General features: G+C 44.6%; 2 protein-coding genes across 10 annotated transcripts in view; one reads left to right on the top strand and one right to left on the bottom strand.

Annotated features, from left to right (window-relative positions):
- Nucleotides 1–10,062, top strand: part of OSBPL9 (oxysterol binding protein like 9) — a 132,905-nt gene extending 122,843 nt beyond the window's left edge. For all 8 annotated transcript variants that reach the window (XM_037043299.1, XM_037043298.1, XM_037043297.1 and 5 more), the window contains 9 exons: nt 229–400; nt 1,983–2,067; nt 2,842–2,952; nt 3,217–3,280; nt 3,401–3,541; nt 6,661–6,739; nt 7,639–7,730; nt 8,974–9,109; nt 9,376–10,062. In XM_037043299.1, the coding sequence (XP_036899194.1) occupies nt 229–400; nt 1,983–2,067; nt 2,842–2,952; nt 3,217–3,280; nt 3,401–3,541; nt 6,661–6,739; nt 7,639–7,730; nt 8,974–9,109; nt 9,376–9,450 (955 nt within the window). In that variant the 3' untranslated portion in view covers nt 9,451–10,062. The remainder of the gene's footprint in view (nt 1–228; nt 401–1,982; nt 2,068–2,841; nt 2,953–3,216; nt 3,281–3,400; nt 3,542–6,660; nt 6,740–7,638; nt 7,731–8,973; nt 9,110–9,375) is intronic.
- A 337-nt stretch (nt 10,063–10,399) lies between these two features.
- NRDC (nardilysin convertase) overlaps nt 10,400–20,989 on the bottom strand; it is a 70,277-nt gene continuing 59,687 nt past the window's right edge. For both annotated transcript variants that reach the window (XM_037043294.1, XM_037043293.1), the window contains 11 exons: nt 19,665–19,792; nt 17,868–18,030; nt 15,803–15,834; nt 15,418–15,556; nt 13,943–13,990; nt 13,595–13,647; nt 13,136–13,219; nt 12,483–12,573; nt 12,084–12,200; nt 11,105–11,194; nt 10,400–10,983 (listed from right to left, as the gene is read on the bottom strand). In XM_037043294.1, coding sequence (XP_036899189.1) covers nt 10,786–10,983; nt 11,105–11,194; nt 12,084–12,200; nt 12,483–12,573; nt 13,136–13,219; nt 13,595–13,647; nt 13,943–13,990; nt 15,418–15,556; nt 15,803–15,834; nt 17,868–18,030; nt 19,665–19,792 — 1,143 coding nt within the window. In that variant the 3' untranslated portion in view covers nt 10,400–10,785. The remainder of the gene's footprint in view (nt 10,984–11,104; nt 11,195–12,083; nt 12,201–12,482; nt 12,574–13,135; nt 13,220–13,594; nt 13,648–13,942; nt 13,991–15,417; nt 15,557–15,802; nt 15,835–17,867; nt 18,031–19,664; nt 19,793–20,989) is intronic.

Genomic DNA, 20,989 nt, shown 5'->3' with positions numbered 1-20,989 from the left:
TTGGGTGGTGACTAATTTAATGGATATATACATTTGTCAGAGTCACCAAACCAAACACTTAAGACTGATACATGTTTTTTATGTATATTATACCTTAGTTTTAACAAGAGGTGACTCCTGGTCCCGGGTCCTCTCATCTTGTCTCAGGGTGGACCGTGCGAGGGGTGCTGTGTCAGCTGGTCTCCTGTCAGAAGGCAGAACGCTGAATTTTGTCTTTCTCCCTCGCAGCATTAGTGACCAGAAGGATGCCAGAGACCGAATGGTTCAGGTTGTGAAATGGTACCTCTCAGCCTTTCATGCCGGAAGGAGAGGATCGGTTGCCAAAAAGCCATACAACCCCATTTTGGGCGAGATCTTTCAGTGTCACTGGACATTACCAAGTGATCCTGAAGAGAGCGCAGTGAGTTCTGCACTGGTGGTGTTGATTGGTTTGTTTATTTGTTTTTTAAGATTGTGTGTGTTTATTTTTAGAAAGAGGGAAAGGGAGGGAGAGAAACATCGATTGGTTGTCTTTTGCATGTGCCCCTCCCAGGGACCTGGCCCCCACCCAGGCGTGTGCCCTGACTAGGAATCAAACCAGTGACCTTTTGCTTTGCAGGATGATGCCCAACCAACTGAGCCAACCAGTCAGGGTTGCGCCGGTGTTTTTTGTTCTTAAGTTGTACACTGATTCAGAATTTCATGTTATTTGGGGGCAGATAACACTGAAAGAGGCAGTGATCAGAAGGTGCTCACCACTCCGAGAGTAGTGTTGCTGGATCGGCGTGTTCTGAATACAGTGAGACGAGGACAGAAATTGAGAAATCGGATCGTGCACGGCCTTGTGGGCTGTACTGATAACTTTATGGCTTAACGGCATCTTTGTTTTGAAAAGATTATTTATTAATTTTATGAATAATAAATTAGAAAGGGGCAAAACAAGCAAGACAGTTGAGGCTTTGGCATTATCGCAGAAGAGACACGGTTGATTCAAGCTCTGTTTTCGACTTAGAACTGGTAAGTGGGCTGGGGCAGGTGAGGGCAAGGGGACAGAGCTGAGTCCTTGAATGTGGGCGTCAGCAGCTGGTTAGTGCCATTTATTAAAGAAGACAGGGTTGGATTTGGGGAGGGAAAGATCAAGGACTCTAATTGGAAATACAAACTCTGAGCGATCTATGAGAATCTAAGTGAAGCTTTCAACGTGGGAATTGGAATTTAAGAGTCTGGAGTTCAAGGGAGAGATCTAGAATGGATCTAGAATGGGGGCTTTTAGGGAGTTTAGCCCTAAAATTTGATGAAATCATCTGGGAGGCCTGCATAGCCAGAGAACAGTAGTAGGTAACAGACCCAAGCCCCAGGCTCCCAGCATTTAGAAGTTGGTTAGAGGAAGACTCAAATAAATACAAAAGCCTCAAGGGATGAGGGGTAGCCCCTGGCCCACAGTGCCTGGCACATAGTAGTCTCTCAGTAGACGTAACTCTCTGTGTCTCTCCCTTTCCAAGGGGCAGGTTACGTGTAGTCCTTTCTGAAGACAGAGGCAGTATGTGTCTGTTCTTACTTAAATGGTAGGCATTAATAAGTGCCGGCTCTTGTGTCAGGCCTGGCCCTAGTGTAGGCATCCTTGCCTTCAAGAATGTCTTAGGGAGCCCTGGGCAGGTTGCTCAGTTGGTTGGAGCGTCATCCTGTACATCAAAAAGTCAGGGGTTTCATCCCAGTCAGGGCACATCTGGGAGGCAGCCAATCAGTGTTACTCTCTCCCCACCCCGCTCTCTTCCTCTCTCCTAAATAAACATTAAAAAAAAAATGTCTTAGGGAGACTGACACAAAGCAACAACTCCAATAGTGTAATTAAGCGCTGTAATGAAATTCCATGCCAGGTGCTTTGAGTGTACGGAGGGGGAGCAGGTAACCACCTTGACGGGGAGAGACTCCAGTTATTAGATTCTCTGCAGTGTCATTTATGTTTCCACAGCACAAGAAAATGATGTTATATTTGCTTGCAGGAGCTAGTTTCAGAAGGACCAGTTCCCTGGGTTTCCAAAAACAGTGTAACATTTGTGGCCGAGCAGGTCTCCCATCATCCGCCCAGTAAGTTACAGACTCCTCTGCAGCCTTCGCCCTCAGACTGTTCTCTGTTCTGTCTAAAGAGGGTCTAAAAACCCTCATCGGTGAGGTCACTGCTGTCAGCTGTGTGGCTCCCTGTATCTTCCCAGTCCTAGAGGTTTGGTTCCTCGTATCTGTTCTTGCGTAAGTTCCAAAGACTATTAGCTTCACTGATTAAGTATGTATAAAAAGAAGGGATATGGAAAATCTTTAATGTCTCTAAAGTCACATGTAATGAGCTGTGCTGTAGAGACCTCAGCACCTTTGAGACAATTTGTGTAAGTGGCAGTGTAGTTTCTGCACAGCGCACTTATTGCCGACACCTGGGAGTGACTACATATCCTCAGTGTCTTACCTGCCCAGCGCAGTGGTAATGCTGATGGACCAGGCTGGGGCTGGGACAGGAACAAGTGTACTGACCAGAAGAGCAGACAGACCTCTTAATCTTAAGCCTCCAGGATTGGCATCGCCTCATAGTTTGGGAAAGTTTCTGCCCATGTGGCCCTGAATGGCAGTTTGCACTGCAGAAAATGGTGTAAAGGCATTTAGGTACCTCCTGGCCTCATTTGAGGGGGTTCTTTGAGGGGTAAAGGATTTCCCTAAAGGAGTCAGTTCTTTCTCCAGGTTAAGTAAGGGAGTTGGAGAAGTGAGTGTGTGTGTGTGTGTATGCACACACATATGACACATGTATATATATCACACATATGACATGTGTATATATATCATATATATGACACTAATTTGAAACAATTTCTGTAGTTTCAGCCTTTTATGCTGAGTGTTTTAACAAGAAGATACAATTCAATGCTCATATCTGGACCAAATCAAAATTCCTTGGAATGTCCATCGGGGTGCACAACATAGGGCAGGGTAAGTCTCTGGTCATGGGGTGGGCCCCAGCATTAACTGCGGGGTTTTATGTTACTCTGATGTCTGAGGGGGGGACGTGGCCCCTGGAAGCCAGAGTGGATGTCATTGTGTGCATGAAAGCATGTGTATTGGGGGTGGTAGCTACGGTGGGGTGCAAGATCAGTGTTCCCAAAACTGAATGGAGTGTCCTGGAGGATCCATCAATCAGACAATAAAACCTGTGGCCAGATGACGCTCCTCATTGGAGTCCTCCCCTCTCCACAGGCTGTGTCTCCTGTCTGGACCACGACGAACATTACATTCTCACTTTCCCCAACGGTTACGGAAGGCAAGTAGAACTGTGTCCATCTCTTCCAGTCAGCAAGCAGCGAACCCTGCTGTGTATTAAGCTGCGCCCCTCTCTGTCCTTTGAACTGTCAGCCTTATGTGAAAACTTCTGATTTTGTAGGTCTATCCTCACAGTGCCCTGGGTGGAACTAGGCGGAGAATGCAGTATTAATTGTTCCAAAACCGGCTACAGTGCAAATATCGTCTTCCACACGAAACCTTTCTATGGGGGCAAGAAGCACAGAGTTACTGCGGAGATTTTGTAGGTATTCTGTTTTTCTGCTTTTGTGCTCTCCTCTGAGACACTTTCCCTTTGTCTGGAATTATAACTTCTGTTAGGAATCGAGCGTTGTGATTCTGTCTTTGTAAACATCACATCCGTGTGTCATGTCTCTCCTTAAACGCCCATTTTCAGAGGAGCCCTGAAATACGGGCCAGAACACCCAGGCATCCCTGGGGGGCATGCTTCCAAGAAGCCTGACTTGCAACGGGGAACAGAGAGGGGTCTCCCTGGCATCAGCGAACCTGCCTGGGGCACAGGTTCCTGACTCCCCGTCACCAGTGGGCCGAGAGCTAGTCTGTGCCTTAGACTCTGACCCCCACCTGTGTGGCTCCAAGTCCTCCGTCTTTTTTTTCTGTGCCTTTCTGGGGAAAACAGTAATGATCACACCCTGACTCAGGTTTGTTTGATGCTGTAGGGCTGGTGCAGACCACTGTACTGTCTGGTGCCAGTCCGTGGGCTGCTGCCTTCAGGGCCTGCTCAGAGGAGGAGAACCTGCAAGTGGAGGACACATGACAGGTTAACCAGTTTTCCAGGGAGACAGTTTAATTCGAATGACCGAAGGCACCCCAGACAGAGTCTTGCGCAGGATGAGACCATGATTACAAGATGAAATTTACTAAGAATCAGTGTAAAATCCAAGATTATTATTGCAGTTGGAAAATATGGGCAGAGTTTAGGAAGCAGCACAAGTCACCACTATAATAATGTTGCCCCGGAGACGGCAATTGGTGGAACTGCGATTTCCAGAACGAAGAGCTGAGTGTGCCTGCTCCTCAGAGCCCCTGAGGCATGTGGCACCTTCAGGAGCTGCTGGCTCACAGACTGCAGTGTGGGTGGCCAGAGGGAGGGGCGGTGGGTGCGGGAGAGGTGAGCAAAAAGGAGTGGGGGAAATGGAATGTCTGTGGTGGTAGAAATAATGAAAGTAAAGTAGAAAAAAGGAAACTGTTAGCTTAGCAGAATTTCCCACCAGTCAGCCACACATAGTAGAAAGGCGGCCCTCAAAGTTGGCGGCCGAAAGAGCGCTTGGTGGGCTCTTCACACCGGGGATTTGAGCACCATCTGAGTGGTTCTCACACTCTTTGGTCTTTGGTCTCTGGACTCCAAAATTACCAAGAACGCCAAAGAACTTTTGTTTATATTATACCCATAGATATTTCTCTCATTAAAAATTAACAGACTCTAGCACTGGCTGGTGTGGCTCAGTGGATTGAGCTCCAGCCTGTGAACCAAATGGGTCACCGGTTCGATCCCTAGTCAGGACACATGCCTGGATTGTGGGCCAGGTCCCCAGCAGGGGGTGTGCGAGAGGCAACCACACATTGATGTTTTTCTTCCTCCTCTCTCCTCTCTAAAAATAAATAAAATCTTTTTTAAAAGTTGATAGATTCTAAAATATTTATAAATGTATTTCCAGATGACAGTAATAGCATTTTCTGAAAAAGAGAAAACTCTTTAAAAAGAAATCCGTGAGAAGAGTGGCATTGTACATTTTCTGAATTAAATCTCCAATATACAGTTATGGCTGCTTAATGATTTTTGTTCAACAACAATGCACATACACTGTGGTGGTCCCATAGGGTTATAATGGAGATGAAAAGTCCTGGAAGATTATAATAAAGATGAAAAAGTCCTAGTGACATCATAGCTGTTGTCATGTCATAGCACAAGGTGCCACATTACTCATGTTTGGGGTGGTGGGGATGCAGACGGGCCTGTGCTGCAGTCACAGGGAAGTACAGCACAGCTACATACATGACACAATGCTTGATAATAGGCTGTGTTACTGGTGTATGTGTTTACTATGCTTTATATTGTAATTTGGGAGTTTACTCTCTCTACTCATAAAAAGTTTGCTGTAAAACCATACGCCTTGTCGTACCAACAGCAGCCTCATACGCCACATGTTTACTTTGTCTCTCAATGGCAGTGTTTTCTCTTGTGCTTGGTTTAATCTCATTGTTTTGGGCAGTAGTGTGCGGTACAAGTTCATAGCTTAAGAGCAGTGGGTGGTCCCATACAGCCTAGACGTGCAGCTGGCTCCACCATCCAGCTTTGTCTCAGTGCCCCTGCGGTGTTTCCACAAGGGCAGAGCTGCCTGCTGACAGATTTAGTAGAACACACCTCATTGTAGAGTGGCACGTGGCTGTAATTAATAGAGGATGACGGGATTCTCCTACCTACTTGCAGTTAGGTGGTTGCTGCCTATCACATAGTCTCTGGGAAACACTGTACCCTTATGGGAAAATCAGAGTAAGGAAGGCAAATAATGTCTTAATGTTATGAAAGTAGTTTTGCTCTAAGAGGGTCTTGGGAACCCCAAGGGGTCCCCAAACTGCACTTTGAGAACCACTGCACAGTGACCTAAACCTGGAATCGTACGATTTTTCTATTTGTCTCCCTTCCCTCAAAGCCCTAAATCATAGAAGAAACTTAAATTTCAGTTCAGTGATAGTAGCTTCCTCTCTCTACCCTGTGTACTTTTCCCTGCTGACCTTTGAGCCTCCTCCTGTCCCTTGCCCCTCTTAACCTGTCCTTTGCTGTGATGCTTATCTTCCCAAGTTTCATACCTGCCATACATATCACTCTCTTGTCCAAGTACAGGTCTGAATTGGGGCTTCTGTGGAAGGGACCCTTGTCAGGAAAAGAGACCAAACCATTAGACTCAGGTTCCCTTCAGCCCGAGGGTGAAAGCCTGGTCTCTGGCATTATACCCTTAAACAAACCTTCCATGACCCTCATTCCAGCAGCTTTGCCCTTGAACTCCAGTGCTCACATAAACTCAGCACAGCACCGACCATTCCGAATCTGTGGTGTCTCTCCCCACCTGGCTGTGAACATCTGAGGACGGGGACTGTCCCTAGCTGCTCCATTCCCAGCACAGGGCTCATCTCATAATCTGTTCATGGGATCTCAAGTTCGTTAGCATCTTATTTAGGACCCTCACTCTTACAGTTGGCTCTGGGAAACCTCATTCTACAGCATTACGCTGCCTCCGCCTAAGACTTCACAGTTGCTCTTCTGTGTTCTGCTGTGTAGATTAGCCAGATATTTTGGTAATTTTCAACTTGAGACTAACACACGTTTCTTTTTCTATTTAGTTCCCCAAATGACAAGAAGTCCTTCTGTTCAGTTGAAGGGGAATGGAATGGTGTAATGTATGCAAAATATGCAACAGGGGTAAGAAACTGAGTTTGCCACTTATTTCAGACTACATTGAATTATATCCTGTCCTTGATTCCCGCTTCCATCGTCTGGAAGCTCAAGCCCTGAGGCTGGCTCTAATGCCCACTCTTCAGGGCAGGCCTTTCCCTTCCCCACCTCTTCCCCAGCAGTAAAGGTAGTGGAATGATTTTACTTTCCTCTCTTCTTTCAAAACACTCAAGAATAATCTATGTTCTGTGCTGTATAACAGCAATGAATATGAAACAATATTGAATGTAAACTATAATCTAAATTTTTTTAATTAAAAAAATAATACTTTTTAAAAAGAATAATGTGTTTAAAAATGCTTGGCACATAGTACCCACTAAATGTTAGCTGTATGACTAGAGTGTGTGGTATGTTTGTAAAATGAAGTGCTAAACTAATCTGTATCCATGTGCACAGTCTGATTTTGTATAAGAAATATACTGATTGATAGGCACCAGCAACACAGAAATTGGTGATAGACCTTGCCCTCAAGAAACTTGCAAACAGTTCCTGATTAAGGTCAGTGGAAAGCAGAATGGGAATAACAGGAGTCAATGAACTGGATTTGGACTTGGAGAATTTGAAATGTAACAAGCACTTAAGCATACTTATCATTGGAATTAGTTATTTATGAGTGTAACTCTCCAAGAGATTACATCCCAAGAACGTAGCATCTAATCATGTTGAAAACGTCTTCTGAATTGAGCCTCTACCACGACTAAAGACACACAACTATGTTTTTAAGGCTGGGGTGAAGATTGCTTACGAAACTCATTGTATCATTAACATATGTGGGATTTGATTATTACATCTGTTGAAGTCTTCTGGGAAGAATTGACTCTCTCAGAACAGTTTGAATAAAACATCTGCCTACTTCTGTTTTCTAGGAAAATTCAGTTTTTATAGATACCAAGAAGTTGCCTATAATCAAGAAGAAAGTGAGGAAGCTGGAAGATCAGAATGAGTATGAGTCCCGCTGGTAAGGAGACGGCACACCCGGAGCTGTCGGTGGGCTGGGCGGGCGGTGGACACAGCGGGATCTGACAGCACAGACTAAATTTGTGTGCTTGGGTTCACGTGCAGCTCCACCGCTTAACGGTTTTGTAACCAAGACTGTAAGTTTGACTCTCTCTGCCTTTCCCTGAGCTCTGAACTACCTCAGGGGTGTTGTGAGGAGTAAATGAGGTGGTGTGTAACATGCATATGTGATCCAGGATCCAGTGTATGTTGGCTGGTCACCATCTTAGTGATTTGTCAGACGTGGCAAGGTCCCAGCCAAGAGATGTCTGTCTAGTAAAACACCTTCAGCTCTTTTGTTTGCAAGGAACTTAAAAAAAAAAATTTATTCCTAAGGATTTCAGCATCTCTTTCTAAAATAACCTAAAAAAAACCTAACCAAAATATTATGCTTCAAGAAGATCAGTTATTAATATTAATATCATCAAATGCCTAATTGGTATTCAATTTTCCAATAATCTCAAACATCATAATTTTTTTCCTTTCTCAATAAAATTAGGATCTTTTAGTGCTATGAGGAATCTGGCACTGAAAGTTTTTCATTTAACCTGTCAAGGGGTTTCGTAAGTGAAGGAAGGGCATGTTAGAAATCACCACCCTGCTTGTTGTCTCATAACATTCTGCTCAGCTAGACTGCCTGCTCATGCTCACGGCAGAGGGGCCTTAGGCAGGCGCTGTTCTAGTCCCGAGGAGTCTTCACTTGTAAAGTGACGTGTCTGGACCAGAGCTGTCCAGCTGTCATCTTCCAGGTCTTGAGAGGAAGCCAGATCTCTTACCCCTTAGGCCGCTGCAATTCCCTTCTTGACTCTTACTCTTTATTCAGTTTCTCCAAGTCCTCAGCTTGGAGAAACGGAGCTTCTCGGCTCCTCTGATCTCAGTTTATAGTAAAGGACACTCAAGCCCCACTGAGGTGAATTGACCCCACTGAGGTTGCATTGCTTATTAGATGTGGAGCCAGAAAAAGAATCCCAGGTCTCAGTTCTCGGTGTTCTTTCTCCACTATTGTCATTACCATATGTCCAGCTTTCAGCCTGCCCTTTATTTCCTTATATATTTTCCGGGTCGTATTTTTCTGGTGCCCTGGAACTAGCTTAAGGAGATTTGGTCTGTGAACTAGAGCACTTAAAAGGTAGAGCTGGACTTTCATTCTCAAGATTGCTAATAATTGTCCATTTAGTTCTCAGCACCTTTCTTTTTTTTTTTAGCCTTTGGAAGGATGTCACTTTCAACTTAAAAATCAGAGATATTGATGCAGCAACTGAAGCAAAGCATAAACTTGAAGAAAGACAAAGAGCAGAAGCCCGAGAAAGGAAGGAGAAGGAAATTCAGTGGGAGACAAGGGTAAGCTTGCTTTGGAGAGCCTGTCCCATCTCCCAACTGCTACTGCCCTGGTCACGTGAGCTGTATGTAATTCATTCATTCATTCCAGTGGAATGTGAAGTACCAAACACCGTTTTAAGTCAGCACGGTGATGAACAACAGGGTGGGCCCAGGTCCCTGTTTGAAACTCTTGTCAGTTTAATGGGAGAAGACATAATATAATAAAAGTATGTATTATAGAAGTACATAGCAGTTGTGTAACTGAAATCTTTCCCTTTCTTTTACAGTTATTTCATGAAGATGGAGAATGTTGGGTTTACGATGAACCGTTACTGAAACGTCTTGGTGCTGCCAAGCATTAGGTTGGGAAATGCAAAGTTTACACCCGATAACCAGGGCAGTAGGCATAATTAAGCAACAGTCTTCCTTTGGGAGAACGTACTTACTCCCTTCTTATTGCAGTGGTTCCTATCTCAGGGATACTGGACTTTCTGATGCAGATGAACAATTAAAGCAAGAAAAGCTTCCCTGTTTTCCTCTTTTGTGGCAGTTACAATTTTGACTTCACTCCTGAGAAAACTTCAGGTTTTGAAAGCAACATGTCTGCTCCTCTTCCAAACCTCACGCTTTGAAAAGCATTTATAAGTCTGTCTCAAACGCTGCACTCTAGCGCTGCTGTTGAGATATACATCATCTATTTCTTAGTTTATATACTCTTCGGAGAGATATACACACACACACGTATACATATGATAGACCTGAAGCCAGGTTTTTCATAATACCCCTCTACTGTAAATACTGGTTCCTCTGAGTTATTTTAGAAGATTAGCACAATGTATTTAAAATCAAGTATTAGGAAATTTCATGGTCTCACCTACAGTAACTTTTATTTTGGAATTGTATCTAAGTCTGGATTATAGTTTAATTATATTCAGTGCTTCTTAAGGCTTCATAAAGTAATTTTTCCAACCTTTTTTAAATGTGTTTCTTATTTATTATCTTTATGGTTAAACTTGGAGCCAGTTATGTGACCATGTTCTTCAATACAGGAGTTGGCTTTACATGAAGACCCTGAAATAATGGAGGGTCCGTGCTTTTCCCTGCCCCGCCCCCACACCCCGTGTGTGCTGTTGGCCCCACCGCGCTGTCCTCTGGAGTCCACTGAGCCCTCACAGAGCACACACTACACTGCCAACATCTTATCCAAAAATATTTTACTGCCTTAGAAGTTTTGGAAAGTGTTTATTTTTAGATCTCTACCCCACACTAAAACAAAAATATAATAAAAAGAATGCCACCGCAGCAAATGACTCATTCTGAAGGGCAATACAGAGCTATCTTTATTGAAAAATACATTAAAAACAACATCATTTAGGCATTAGTCTCAGCACCTGACATTTAGGTACTAATAAGACACTGGTTACACAGGGCTGTCATACAGAACTGGATTCTCAGTCTGAGAACCAATACCAGGGCTTCTCGAACTGCTGGAAGCTTTCCGGCCCCCCTGCCAATTTCACTCTGCCAGCTGCTACTGTAACCCTTGGTCGGTCAGTCACAACAGGACGGGAGCAGTAAATCAAGTTCTGTGGTGCAGTGCAAAAACTCATTGGAAGCCCTAAATCCATAGTAGTGTAACTTCATAAAATGACGTTTTAAAATACACAATGCTTCATTCAGGCCAATGAGACTGCAGTTTATTTGACTATTTTATGGTAGGGGAGAAGGTTAAGTGTTGATGTAAAAGCCCTAATATCAGTAATGGGGATGGTGGAATCTGTCAGCAGAGGAGAGGTCGGCAGGTAGGTCAGCTGCATCCCTTCACAGGAAGAGTGTAAATCCTCACCGAAAGGGGCACCATCCTCTTCCAGCTCATGCTTCCCAAATCCAACCACCTGAAAGATGTTAAAGACCCTCAGTGAGAAATACGCTGAGGAGGTTGTCTTACATAAAGACCTGCCAGGATCTCTAATACCAGCCCAGATTCAGAGGAGGATGAGTGACAGCCATACTCACGTGGACACTGAGCATTCTACTTCCTGGTCCTCTGTGAGCCTTGAACCAGGTGACTAGGTCTGATTTTGAGAATGACTTCAGTGCTTCAATCTTACAGGAAAGAAAGCAAGCTATATAAAGGACTGGCAATACGTTTTCTGGGGAAATGTTCTTAAACTTAACATCCGAGGTAGACTTCCTTGGTCTGAACATAATTTATTCTCCCAACTCTCAGCTTGCCCCCAAACTCCCAGAGAAGAATGAGTGTTGTTAACACATTTTTAGGTTTGTAGCAAAGGGTGACCCTAGAATATAAGCAAGAGAAGGTAGCAGATATTGTAATTATAGCTGAGTACTACACTAAGCCAGAACTCTCAGACACATAGTAACTGTATGCTCTAGCTCAAGAAAAATCCAGTAACTATTGAAATGGATAAAGAATTTTATCCTAATAGAAAAACGAGTGCCTTCAGAACTGGGCTGAAAGCCTTCTGCTTCGGTGTCCTTTGGTAATTCACTACATAGGTGCTATTATCAGCAAGAGACTGGACTACAGGACACAGGGCCCTTTTTTGTGGGTTTTATTATTTTGTCAAAAGAACTACACCAGCAATTACTAAATCTGGAGGGAGACCCCATAATCATAAAGGACAGAAGTTTTACATTTTCCTTAAACAGCAGAACCCTTTTTGTCCTGACAAATCTTAAAATGAACCTCAAGATGTAATGCAAAAAAATTGATCTCCAGTTGTTTAGGGGTGGGTGGCAAGGATTACCCTAGCAGAGAAACCTCTATTTCTTCCCCATCCTGCTCACTTGGCCCACCTGCCATGTTAGGGAGGCCAGTCTGACATTAATCAAGAAATGAGCACATACATAACCGAGCCTGGATGTGAGCGCCCCAGGTGTTTCTCCCACACAACACTGATGTGTGTGGGATTGTGACTCCTGCAAAGCCAGGAGTCCTGACAGGACTCTTGCTCTGACAACCGTGCTGTACCTCATGAGCGAGACGGTCAAAGAGGTACTGCTGTGTCACCACCTCGTTCCAGTTCCTGTCCACCTCCTCCCCGAGGTGGGTGTCCTCGCACTCCTTCAGCTTGATCAGGGCTGTGACCTGTCACCACCAAAACAAGACCTTCAGGCATGGCGTCATGCTAGCTCCTCCAGAACACACTTGGCCCTGTCCAGTCTGATTTGTGACGGACATGCTATGGTCCCTTCACTCGGGACCTGCCAGCATGAGGAGGAGGAGGGATGAAGCTAGGAAGATATTTTGGTCAAAATAAGGTGGGTCTACAATGTTCCGACAATAACCAGCACACAGCACCGCTAGGACTGGTGTCCGAGGGCTTGTGTGGGCCAAGGAACAACAGACCAAGCCAGCTCGGTCAGTCACCTGGGTGTTGAATGCATCCTCAGTGAGGTTTTCAATCTTTTCCTCAAAGCTAGAAAGAAACTCTTCTATCTTTTTATCAACAACTTCAGAGCTGAAACAAAACAGCAATTAAAAGTCATCAGAAACCTGGTCTTAAGTAGAGGGCAAAGGAGAGAGGGCTAAGGTATATTTCTAGGAAAGAGGCTGCAGTGTTTTCTTCCCAGTCCTCAGTAGTCTCTGAGTTGCGGGAGGAGGGAAAAGAAGAGAATGGGAAGAACTTTGCCCACACCTCTAGCCCATTTTCCTGGTATCCTCACACTGAAGCGGTGACAGCCATGCTCGACCATTCCAAAACTGAGAACCAACAGGCCTTGTGCCTTGGTTCTGGCATGAAGGCCAGGTCAGGCACCTTTGCCTTTCTTGTCCTCAGGTCTGCCTGAGAGGTGGAACACTGGCAAGCCCTGTACAGTGACCACAGGACATGAGTCAAACCCTAATGGGACCATAGGAACCACTGTCAGTCATGGACCAGGCCATCTGTGAACAACCAGCCCCAAACCCCTGCAGCTGTGACTTTACGAAGCAAACCCATTTGGTAGAGTTGTCTGAGGTTTAAGTAAGTACCTGTAGCCCCTGCTCTCCATGCCAAGAATAGTAAGAGTTTGCTTACTCACTTGTATTTGGTTGCCTGAGTCCCCACAGTGACAGAGAATCCTAGAATCCCAGATGTGTTCCTGCAGGTAGGGTAGACATGGTACCTATAGCCAAATCAGAAAGTTGTATGAGCCCCGGTGGCCACCTGGGTCCTGCCCTCAGAAGCCCTAGAGAGATGGGGGAAGAGTTTCTGCATATCTTTACTGGGGCTGCAGATTCATAAATAAGTGTGCATCTATTTCATTCTCATGTCAGGACCACAAGCCAGCCTTTCCCTTGCTGATCTTGAACTAGGCTGAACTAAAAGCCCGCTCGTGGTCCAAGATGCAAACTACAAGTTTTGGCCAGAAAGTGTGACTCTAAGACATGGAAGGACCAAAGAGCTCTGAGTGATTGCTCAGTCAGGATATCTTAACCTCAGCCTGCAAAGGAAGCCCCAGGCCCTTATTTGAGCTCGGAGCTCTTGCCAGCAGACTTACCCAAGTGTCTGCTTGGTTCGAAGGAAGTCAAAGCAAGGCTCTTCCATGTGCATCTGTAATTCAACATACTACCCATCAGCCCAACTCCTCCTAGCAGAGAAACCTCTATTTCTTCCCCTAAAAGTGTTCCCCATACCCCCTGAATTCCAGCCTCCCTTACTGCCTTCCTAAATTGCCCATGAACATGAACAAGCCCATGTCCATGTTCATAGTGGGTGAGAACACTAAATAAACATCTCACTTTCCAATCACAGGTTTCTGATGATTCCCAAGTCCCTGTCCCCAGACAGAAAGGCCAGTCCTCCTAGTGGGTCAGGGGCTTGAACACCTTAACTCTATACAACTCACCACAAGCAGCTCCATAAGAGTGTATTCTTTCAGACTCCTGGTACCTGACTGAAAGGAGAAGTTGGTCAGACCACCTGAAAGTCCAGTGGCTTAGCAGTACTATTTAATCAGCTGTTCTTGGCAACCGTTTGTTCAGGTGCCCATCCCATTTTTATCCCCTCAAAGGGAGTTGATCGTGCTCTACTGCCCTACTTTGAACAATCTTGTTTCTGTATGTCATCCCATTGGATGGAAGGTATGTGAGGACAGGAATCATGCTTGATCGTTTGTATTCCAAGCACAGAACTGCAGGCAGACATGAGGAGAGTTCAATAACCCCTACTTGTCAGTTCCTGCCCAAAGGATGTAGATAGAGGACACTAAAATCCAGTACTTGCAGTTCAAGGGACTAAAGTCAGGAAAGCAGGAAATGTCTGGGTGTCAGTGAAGCGTAACTGGACCTATTCCTCAGATGGAGAGGATCTAAATAGGATCTAAGAGGATCTAAATAGCCACACACAGGGCCCCATGGCTGCCTTCAAAGGGCCGTAATAATTTTAGGACTGTATAAACATAACCACTCCTCAACTGTTAAGGAGTTGAAATTACATTCAGCCAGAGGTAGACTGGCTCTGTGAACAAGCTGGGCCTCTCAGGAAAGACTCAGGTTCATGGCCGAAACACAACAAAAGGACAAAGCTAGAGTAAGGCCATGCAGCCATGCCCAAAGCTCAGACAGGGGTCTTCACAGGGCCTGGCAGAGAAGAGACCTCTTCATGCAGGGACCCCAAGACCACAGTATAGTAGCAGCTATAGTAGCCCCAGCATCTGAGAAGTCTGAGACCAGTCTAACAGGCACAGGTCCCCATAGTCCTAGAAGGGAGTGGGACTAACCATGGGCTAAAGTAGAATATGGGCCAATGGACATTGTTGCAAAACTCTTTTAAGTCCCATTCAACCTCTCCAGAATGGTGTGGAAAGAACACAGGATTTGAGAATAAAAGGAATAAATTCAAGCCCCAGCTCGTATACCCAGGGAAGTAAGGGACTCGGGGCCTCAGATTCATCACTCGTAAACTAGAGGTGATAAACGCCATCTCGGGCAGGATTACAACTGGTGGTCATTCTGTTTGCTGTATACCGATCGCATAGCTGTGTTTACTTTTGCCTCACTGCAAAACTATCCTTTCAACAAATATACAGTCACTTGGCGTTCTGTCAGGGTAGGACTGACAGAATGTTTAAGAATTTCCAGCTACACGTTAGTCCGTCCCTCAGAACTAATGCTTGGGTGATCAATGAAGTGCTGTGATTTAAAAGGATTCATTGTACTGACAGGAGTAATTTTTCAATGTAGTTGCTTCCAGAAGACAAATGACCCCAAGCACAAAACTACAGAGGTAACTTGAAGGGCCCTGAAAGTCACAGGGACACTGCTCCCCGATGTACTTTGTACTTAGTCATGAAGACAGCTGTGTGGAAAGGGGGCAACTGACCTGGTAGTACACGGTGACTTCAGAGTTGGCATCACCCTTGTTCAGAGCTCTCACTTTGCATAGGTGGTGGCCAACGGGCAGTTCTACCACCTGGAACTGCACAGACATCTCCTTCTCCAAAGGCGTGAAGTTCAGCTTGCTGCAAAAGAATCAGTGTGGGTCACGCGGGTGGTGCCTTTCTCCTCTTACCCTACCCGAAAACCAGGAAAAAGCGGTCAGGCCTTCCACAGTCCCTCTGCATTGCTTTGTTTAGATAACTGGCTTCGAGAAAACCTGCCACAAGAAGCATCTCCACTGTGGTTTACTGACAGTGGGTTGTGGCTCAAGGCCCTTCTGCTGGTAACAACACGTAACTCCCAAAGAGAAAACTCAAACCAATACTCACTCAACAACATATTTCAGGAAATCCATAGATTCCTAGGAGGCAAAAGAGAAGAAATAACTAACTACATCAGTCTCTCTTGACATTAATTTCTCCCAGAACTGACTAATATCAACATCCTAATTGCTTGGGAAGCCCTGGATAACAGGAAAGCAGACAGTCTGTAACCCAAAATGCTGGGTAAGGCATTCATGGATTGGGCTCATCAGTCACTGACTTGGTATTATGTTTGTTGAACACTAAGTGGCTCTCAATTGAACAGCTCCTCTCCGCCCCGCTCTGGCACTCCGAGTGCCTGTGCATGCACCGTGACGCTTTCCCCTGGGTCAGACGTAACTGTCCAGTTTACCCCATAGTCTGCGTCCACTATGACAACTGTGATTGTGATTTAGAAACTTGGAGCCTGGCACAGAGTGAGCAGTAGAACAACAACACTAAGGGAGGGCATCTCCTCCCCCCTCGTCTCTAAAGTGATTCCTACCCGGGGAAAACATGGTACTGAGTCTGCCGGACCACAGGCCCCTGCCCAGTCCTGCCACTGTGATCAGAGAAGCAGGCAGCTATTCCTACTCTCCTCTGTGAGCCAAGGCTTTTAAACTACTGTCTGTGGACAGGAAGAAAGTAAGGCTGCTTTGGGGTTATGAGATGAAGACACAGAGGAGTGGGGAAGATGGCAGCCAATCTCGAGTGGCCATTTATATATTCCATCAAAAGGTTGGTCCTGGGAAACTTAGGAGGCCATGGAAGAAGATGGTCAAACAGTTTAGGATGGGTCCCAGCCCAGTGCTATTGGCCAGAATAGGCCTCAGTTAGTTGCAAGGTCCCACAGACATATCCAACTCGGTACTATCAAAACAAACTCCTCATATGCCCCCAAACCAACTACAGTTCCTCTTCCTCCACCAACTGGGCAAGACATTTAGGCATCATCCTAGATCCTTCCCCTCCATCCCCACATCTGATCAGTCACTCAGCTGCGGCCAGCCGCTACCGAATTCTTTCTTAAGTACTTCTCACTCATTTTCCCTAACCTCAGGCTTCATTATTTTCACTTCAACTTTGTATCTAAAAACATTACATAAAGTTTAACATCTTAACCATTTTTTAAAAATATTTTATTTATTTATCTTTAGAGGGGAAGGGAAGGAGAGAGGGAGAGAAATATCAATGTATGAATATATTGTGTGTCCCCTGCCGGGAACTGGCCTGCGACCCAGGCATGTGCCCTGACTGGGAATCGAACCGCGATCCTCTGGTTCGCAGGCCCGTGCTCAATCCACTGAGCTACACCAGCCAGGGCCATCTTAACCATTTTTAAATGTACAATTCTCTAGCATTAAGTATATATCTCTAGTGTTGTGAAACAGAACTCCAGAACTTTTCATCTTGCAAAACTTGAACTCTGTATCCACAAAACAATTCCCCCCTTTTTTACTTCTCTAAAGCCTTGGTAACACCATTCTGCTATATGTTTCTGTGACTTTGACTACTCTAGTTTCCTCACACAAGTGAGATCAAACTTTGTATCAGTTCTTACAACAGCCTCCTAATTTGTCTGGATCATAATGGTAAATGCTTTTTTAAATCCTTCAGTGGTTCTCTATTTACTATAGGATGAAACCGAAGCTCCTTAGCTTCCTATACAATCTTGACATACAAGTTCTGTGTATGTGCATATACATATATACACATCCCTCACCATCCCCCAGGTCTCACTTTAATTTCTAGTGTTTGTAGTTTCCATACACAATTGTCAACAAATGTAACCAATGCCCATTTCACTCGAAGTCCTGGTCTGCTACCACCAGTCTCCATCATTCCTGGTCTGCTACCACCAGTCTTCATCATTCCTGGTCTGCTACCACCAGTCTCCATCATTCCTGGTCTGCTACCACCTGTCTCCATCATAAAAAAGTCTTGCTCATCGGAGGAGCCAGGTTCCCTCTACACGGACTATGACAATGCTGGCTCATCACATGATATGGAGCTTCCGGGAAGAACTAATGCAATCCCAGAGCCCACAGTGGCATTCAGACCTGGCAAGAGCGACAGAACACCTCACACTCACTGTGCTTGTGACATTTCCTTGTGCCAGACCCTCAACAAAGAGCTGGGATTTGAAATCTTTGACGAAGCTCAAGAGAGACTCAAGGGAAAGGCCATCCATCAAAGCCCGGTACTTGTCAATCATAGACCAACGGGCATATTCCAGAATTAAAAGCCGCACATCTCTGCAAAAAGGGCAAGAAAAAAAACAAAGTGTTGTTGTAAGGTATGAATCTTGAAAGTAAAGACGGATTTGGTTAAATTTCTTCAAATGATATGCTTATTTTATCTTATTTTAAAATTTTATTTATTATTTTTAGAGAGAGGGGAGGGAGGGAGAAAGAGGGAAACATTGATATGCAAGAGAAACATCAACTGGTTGCCCTTTGCATGCCCCCAGCCAGGGACCCGGCCCACGACCCAGGAACGTGCCCTGACTGGGAATTAAACTGGCGACTGTTTGGTCCACAGGCCTATGCCCAATCCACTCAGCCACACCAGCTAAGGCCCCACATTAAGTTGTTTAAACTTGGGAAGTCACCTAACACATGTGACTCAATTTCTTCATTTGTAAAACAATAACGGGGAACTAATTAATGGGGTTTTGGTGAGAAATAAATACATATAAAGTTATGGGTCTAGCGCATAACAAATCTTCAATAAAAAGGTGTTTGCCCTGGCTGGTGTAGCTCAGTGGATTGAGTGCGGGCCTGTGAACCAGAGGATCGTGGTTTGATTCCCAGTCAGGGCACATGCCTGGGTTGCAGGCCAGTTCCCAGCAGGGGACACATGAGAGGCAACCATACATTGATATTTCTCTCCCTCTCTCCTTCTCTTCCCCTCTAAAGATAAATAAATAAAATCTTAAAAAATAAAAAGGTGTTATTATCATTACTTTACCACATTTCAATCAATTAGCATTCAGGAGTAATCGCATACACAGGGCTGTTTTCAATATATCAATAGTTCCAGACAACTCTACTTTCCAACTTATATTTGGTTATTAGTTTTTGTAGCTTTTTGTGATCAGATTTTCAGTTATCACCTGTCTCTCTCTTAACTAGTTCTTTCCCTGCTTTCGAATTTTGGTCATTTATGGGCTCATTATAATTGTCAAAGGCAGGGCCTATCAGGTTGTGCAGTTTACCATTTATAGACAGACGCCCAGCAAGGTCAAGTAGGGGATTGCAAACCATGTGCACAAAGGGCTATGCCTGCTCAGGGGATGTTCCCCCTCCCTGCCGACAGAGGGCACTTCCAAGGAGATCCTTTTCCCTGATTCACACAAAGTAACCTATAGGCTATAGGCTCTGATGAAAGGCCCAAGGGAGCTGCCTATTAGCAGAGGGTTTAAGCATTAGTATACACATGTCCAGAAGCCTTTTTGCTCTCTTCTGGAACTTTGGCTGAATTCTGGATCGCTACAGTTTAAGAAGTTTAACTCAGCTACTCATCACGCACTCAACACACTAAACTCACCAGAGTAGCGTATCACCAGCAAGCAATTCTGAACTACGTAAAGCCAGCCTACTTTAACTGTTATTTACAAACCTTGGAAAAACACTCTTTTTTACCTTCTGCCTTTAATTAAGTATAGTAATATACTATCTGTGGGCTACTTTTAGTCCTACTCACAGATAGTTGTTAGCTGGGTTTTAAAAATCCTATCATTTTATGGACTGGTTTCATAAACGACAGCACAGTTCTAACAAGTCTGAAAACTGGCAGTGAAACCATAGCCTCAGCCCCCACACATAACCCCTAGGAAGGCAAATACTTTCGGGCCTTTGGAATAAAAGCGGATCCCATGTACACTCACTTGGCCAGAGTCTCAGGCTTGATAAGGATGTTAAAGTAGGTCTTCTTCAACTGCTCAGTTATCATTGTGAAGACAGCTGGTGTGGAATTAAACTCTGCCAGATAATCAATAATGAGCTGAAACAGTAGCTAAAAAGCAAAGAAAGAAACACTTTAAATGGAGCACGAAAATTAAGGGTTTTGGGGCAGAGGGGCAGGGGACTGTCTTCCATTGGTTTTCACAGGGCCCCAGCATGGAAACGGGCATGGATACGGGCGTTGTAAGGGACAGAAGCACCAATGGCTCAGAGAAGTTGCAGGGGCTAAAATCCTCAACGCTGTCAAATTTGGAGCAGTGATTCTTTTATTTTCATATTTTTCATAGGTATTCTTAAACATTTCTTTCTTCAAAATGAACAAAAAAATCACTTTATCTGCATTCCCACAGCCCCTAAATATAACTTTACTAGGGAAGACATAACATTTATATGTTAATTTTTGAAGTAATGATCATCTTCTCTCAAGCTGTCCTATTCAGAAACATGATAAGTTTCTCCCTTAAAATCTTTTTTATATGCTTGAATAAAATTTATAGCTTTCTTTAGATAGGTTTTGCATTTTTCTTACTTATTCTAAGTATTTTGTTTTCCTCAGTATTATAAAAAGAATGTTGTTTCTATCCCTTTCTAAGTGGCTACTGCTACCACAGGAAAAAGTAATTTTGATATACTGATCTTGTAACCAATCACAAGTTATTTTTACAATTTTACTAGTATCAGGTTTTCTAAGAATACTACCATATCATCTGCAAAAAGACCCAAAAAACAACAAAAAAACTTTTCTCTTAAGGAGATTTGTACTTCTGGTCAGGATGGTGGCCCAGGTAAACATGGGCTGCTCTCCTCAACTACATCCAATATTACAACTAAAGAATAGAATAACCATCACTCAACTGGCAAAAACTGAGTTGAATGGCAGTCTGACAACCATGGAATTAAAGAAACCACACCCATCCAAACTGGAAGGGGCCGGGGCAGAGATGTAGAACATGCTGGTCCCACATCCACGTGTGGTGGATAAAAATTTGGGAGGGGTATCTTGGGAGCGAGGAGTCACATTCACACACCAGGACCCCCAGCTGAGGGTTCCAGAGTCAGGAAGATAAGTCCCCATAACTTCTGGCTGCAAAACCCAGCAGGGATTGAGTCAGTGGGAGAAAGTCTGGAGTCCCAAGCAGTTCCTATTAAAGAACACACACAAATTTACTCAAACTCTCTGTGAGCTCCAGCACCGGGGTAGCAGTGTCACAGAGGGAGGAAAATTGGCATCAAAGCGAGAGCTGGCAAC

This window comes from Sturnira hondurensis, unplaced genomic scaffold, assembly GCF_014824575.4.
Source record: "Sturnira hondurensis isolate 20B ecotype Veracruz unplaced genomic scaffold, ASM1482457v3 Scaffold0004068, whole genome shotgun sequence".
Taxonomy (NCBI): Eukaryota; Metazoa; Chordata; class Mammalia; order Chiroptera; family Phyllostomidae; genus Sturnira; species Sturnira hondurensis.
The sequence above is the reverse complement of the archived record's forward strand: the minus strand, read 5'-3'. Positions and strand labels throughout refer to the sequence as shown.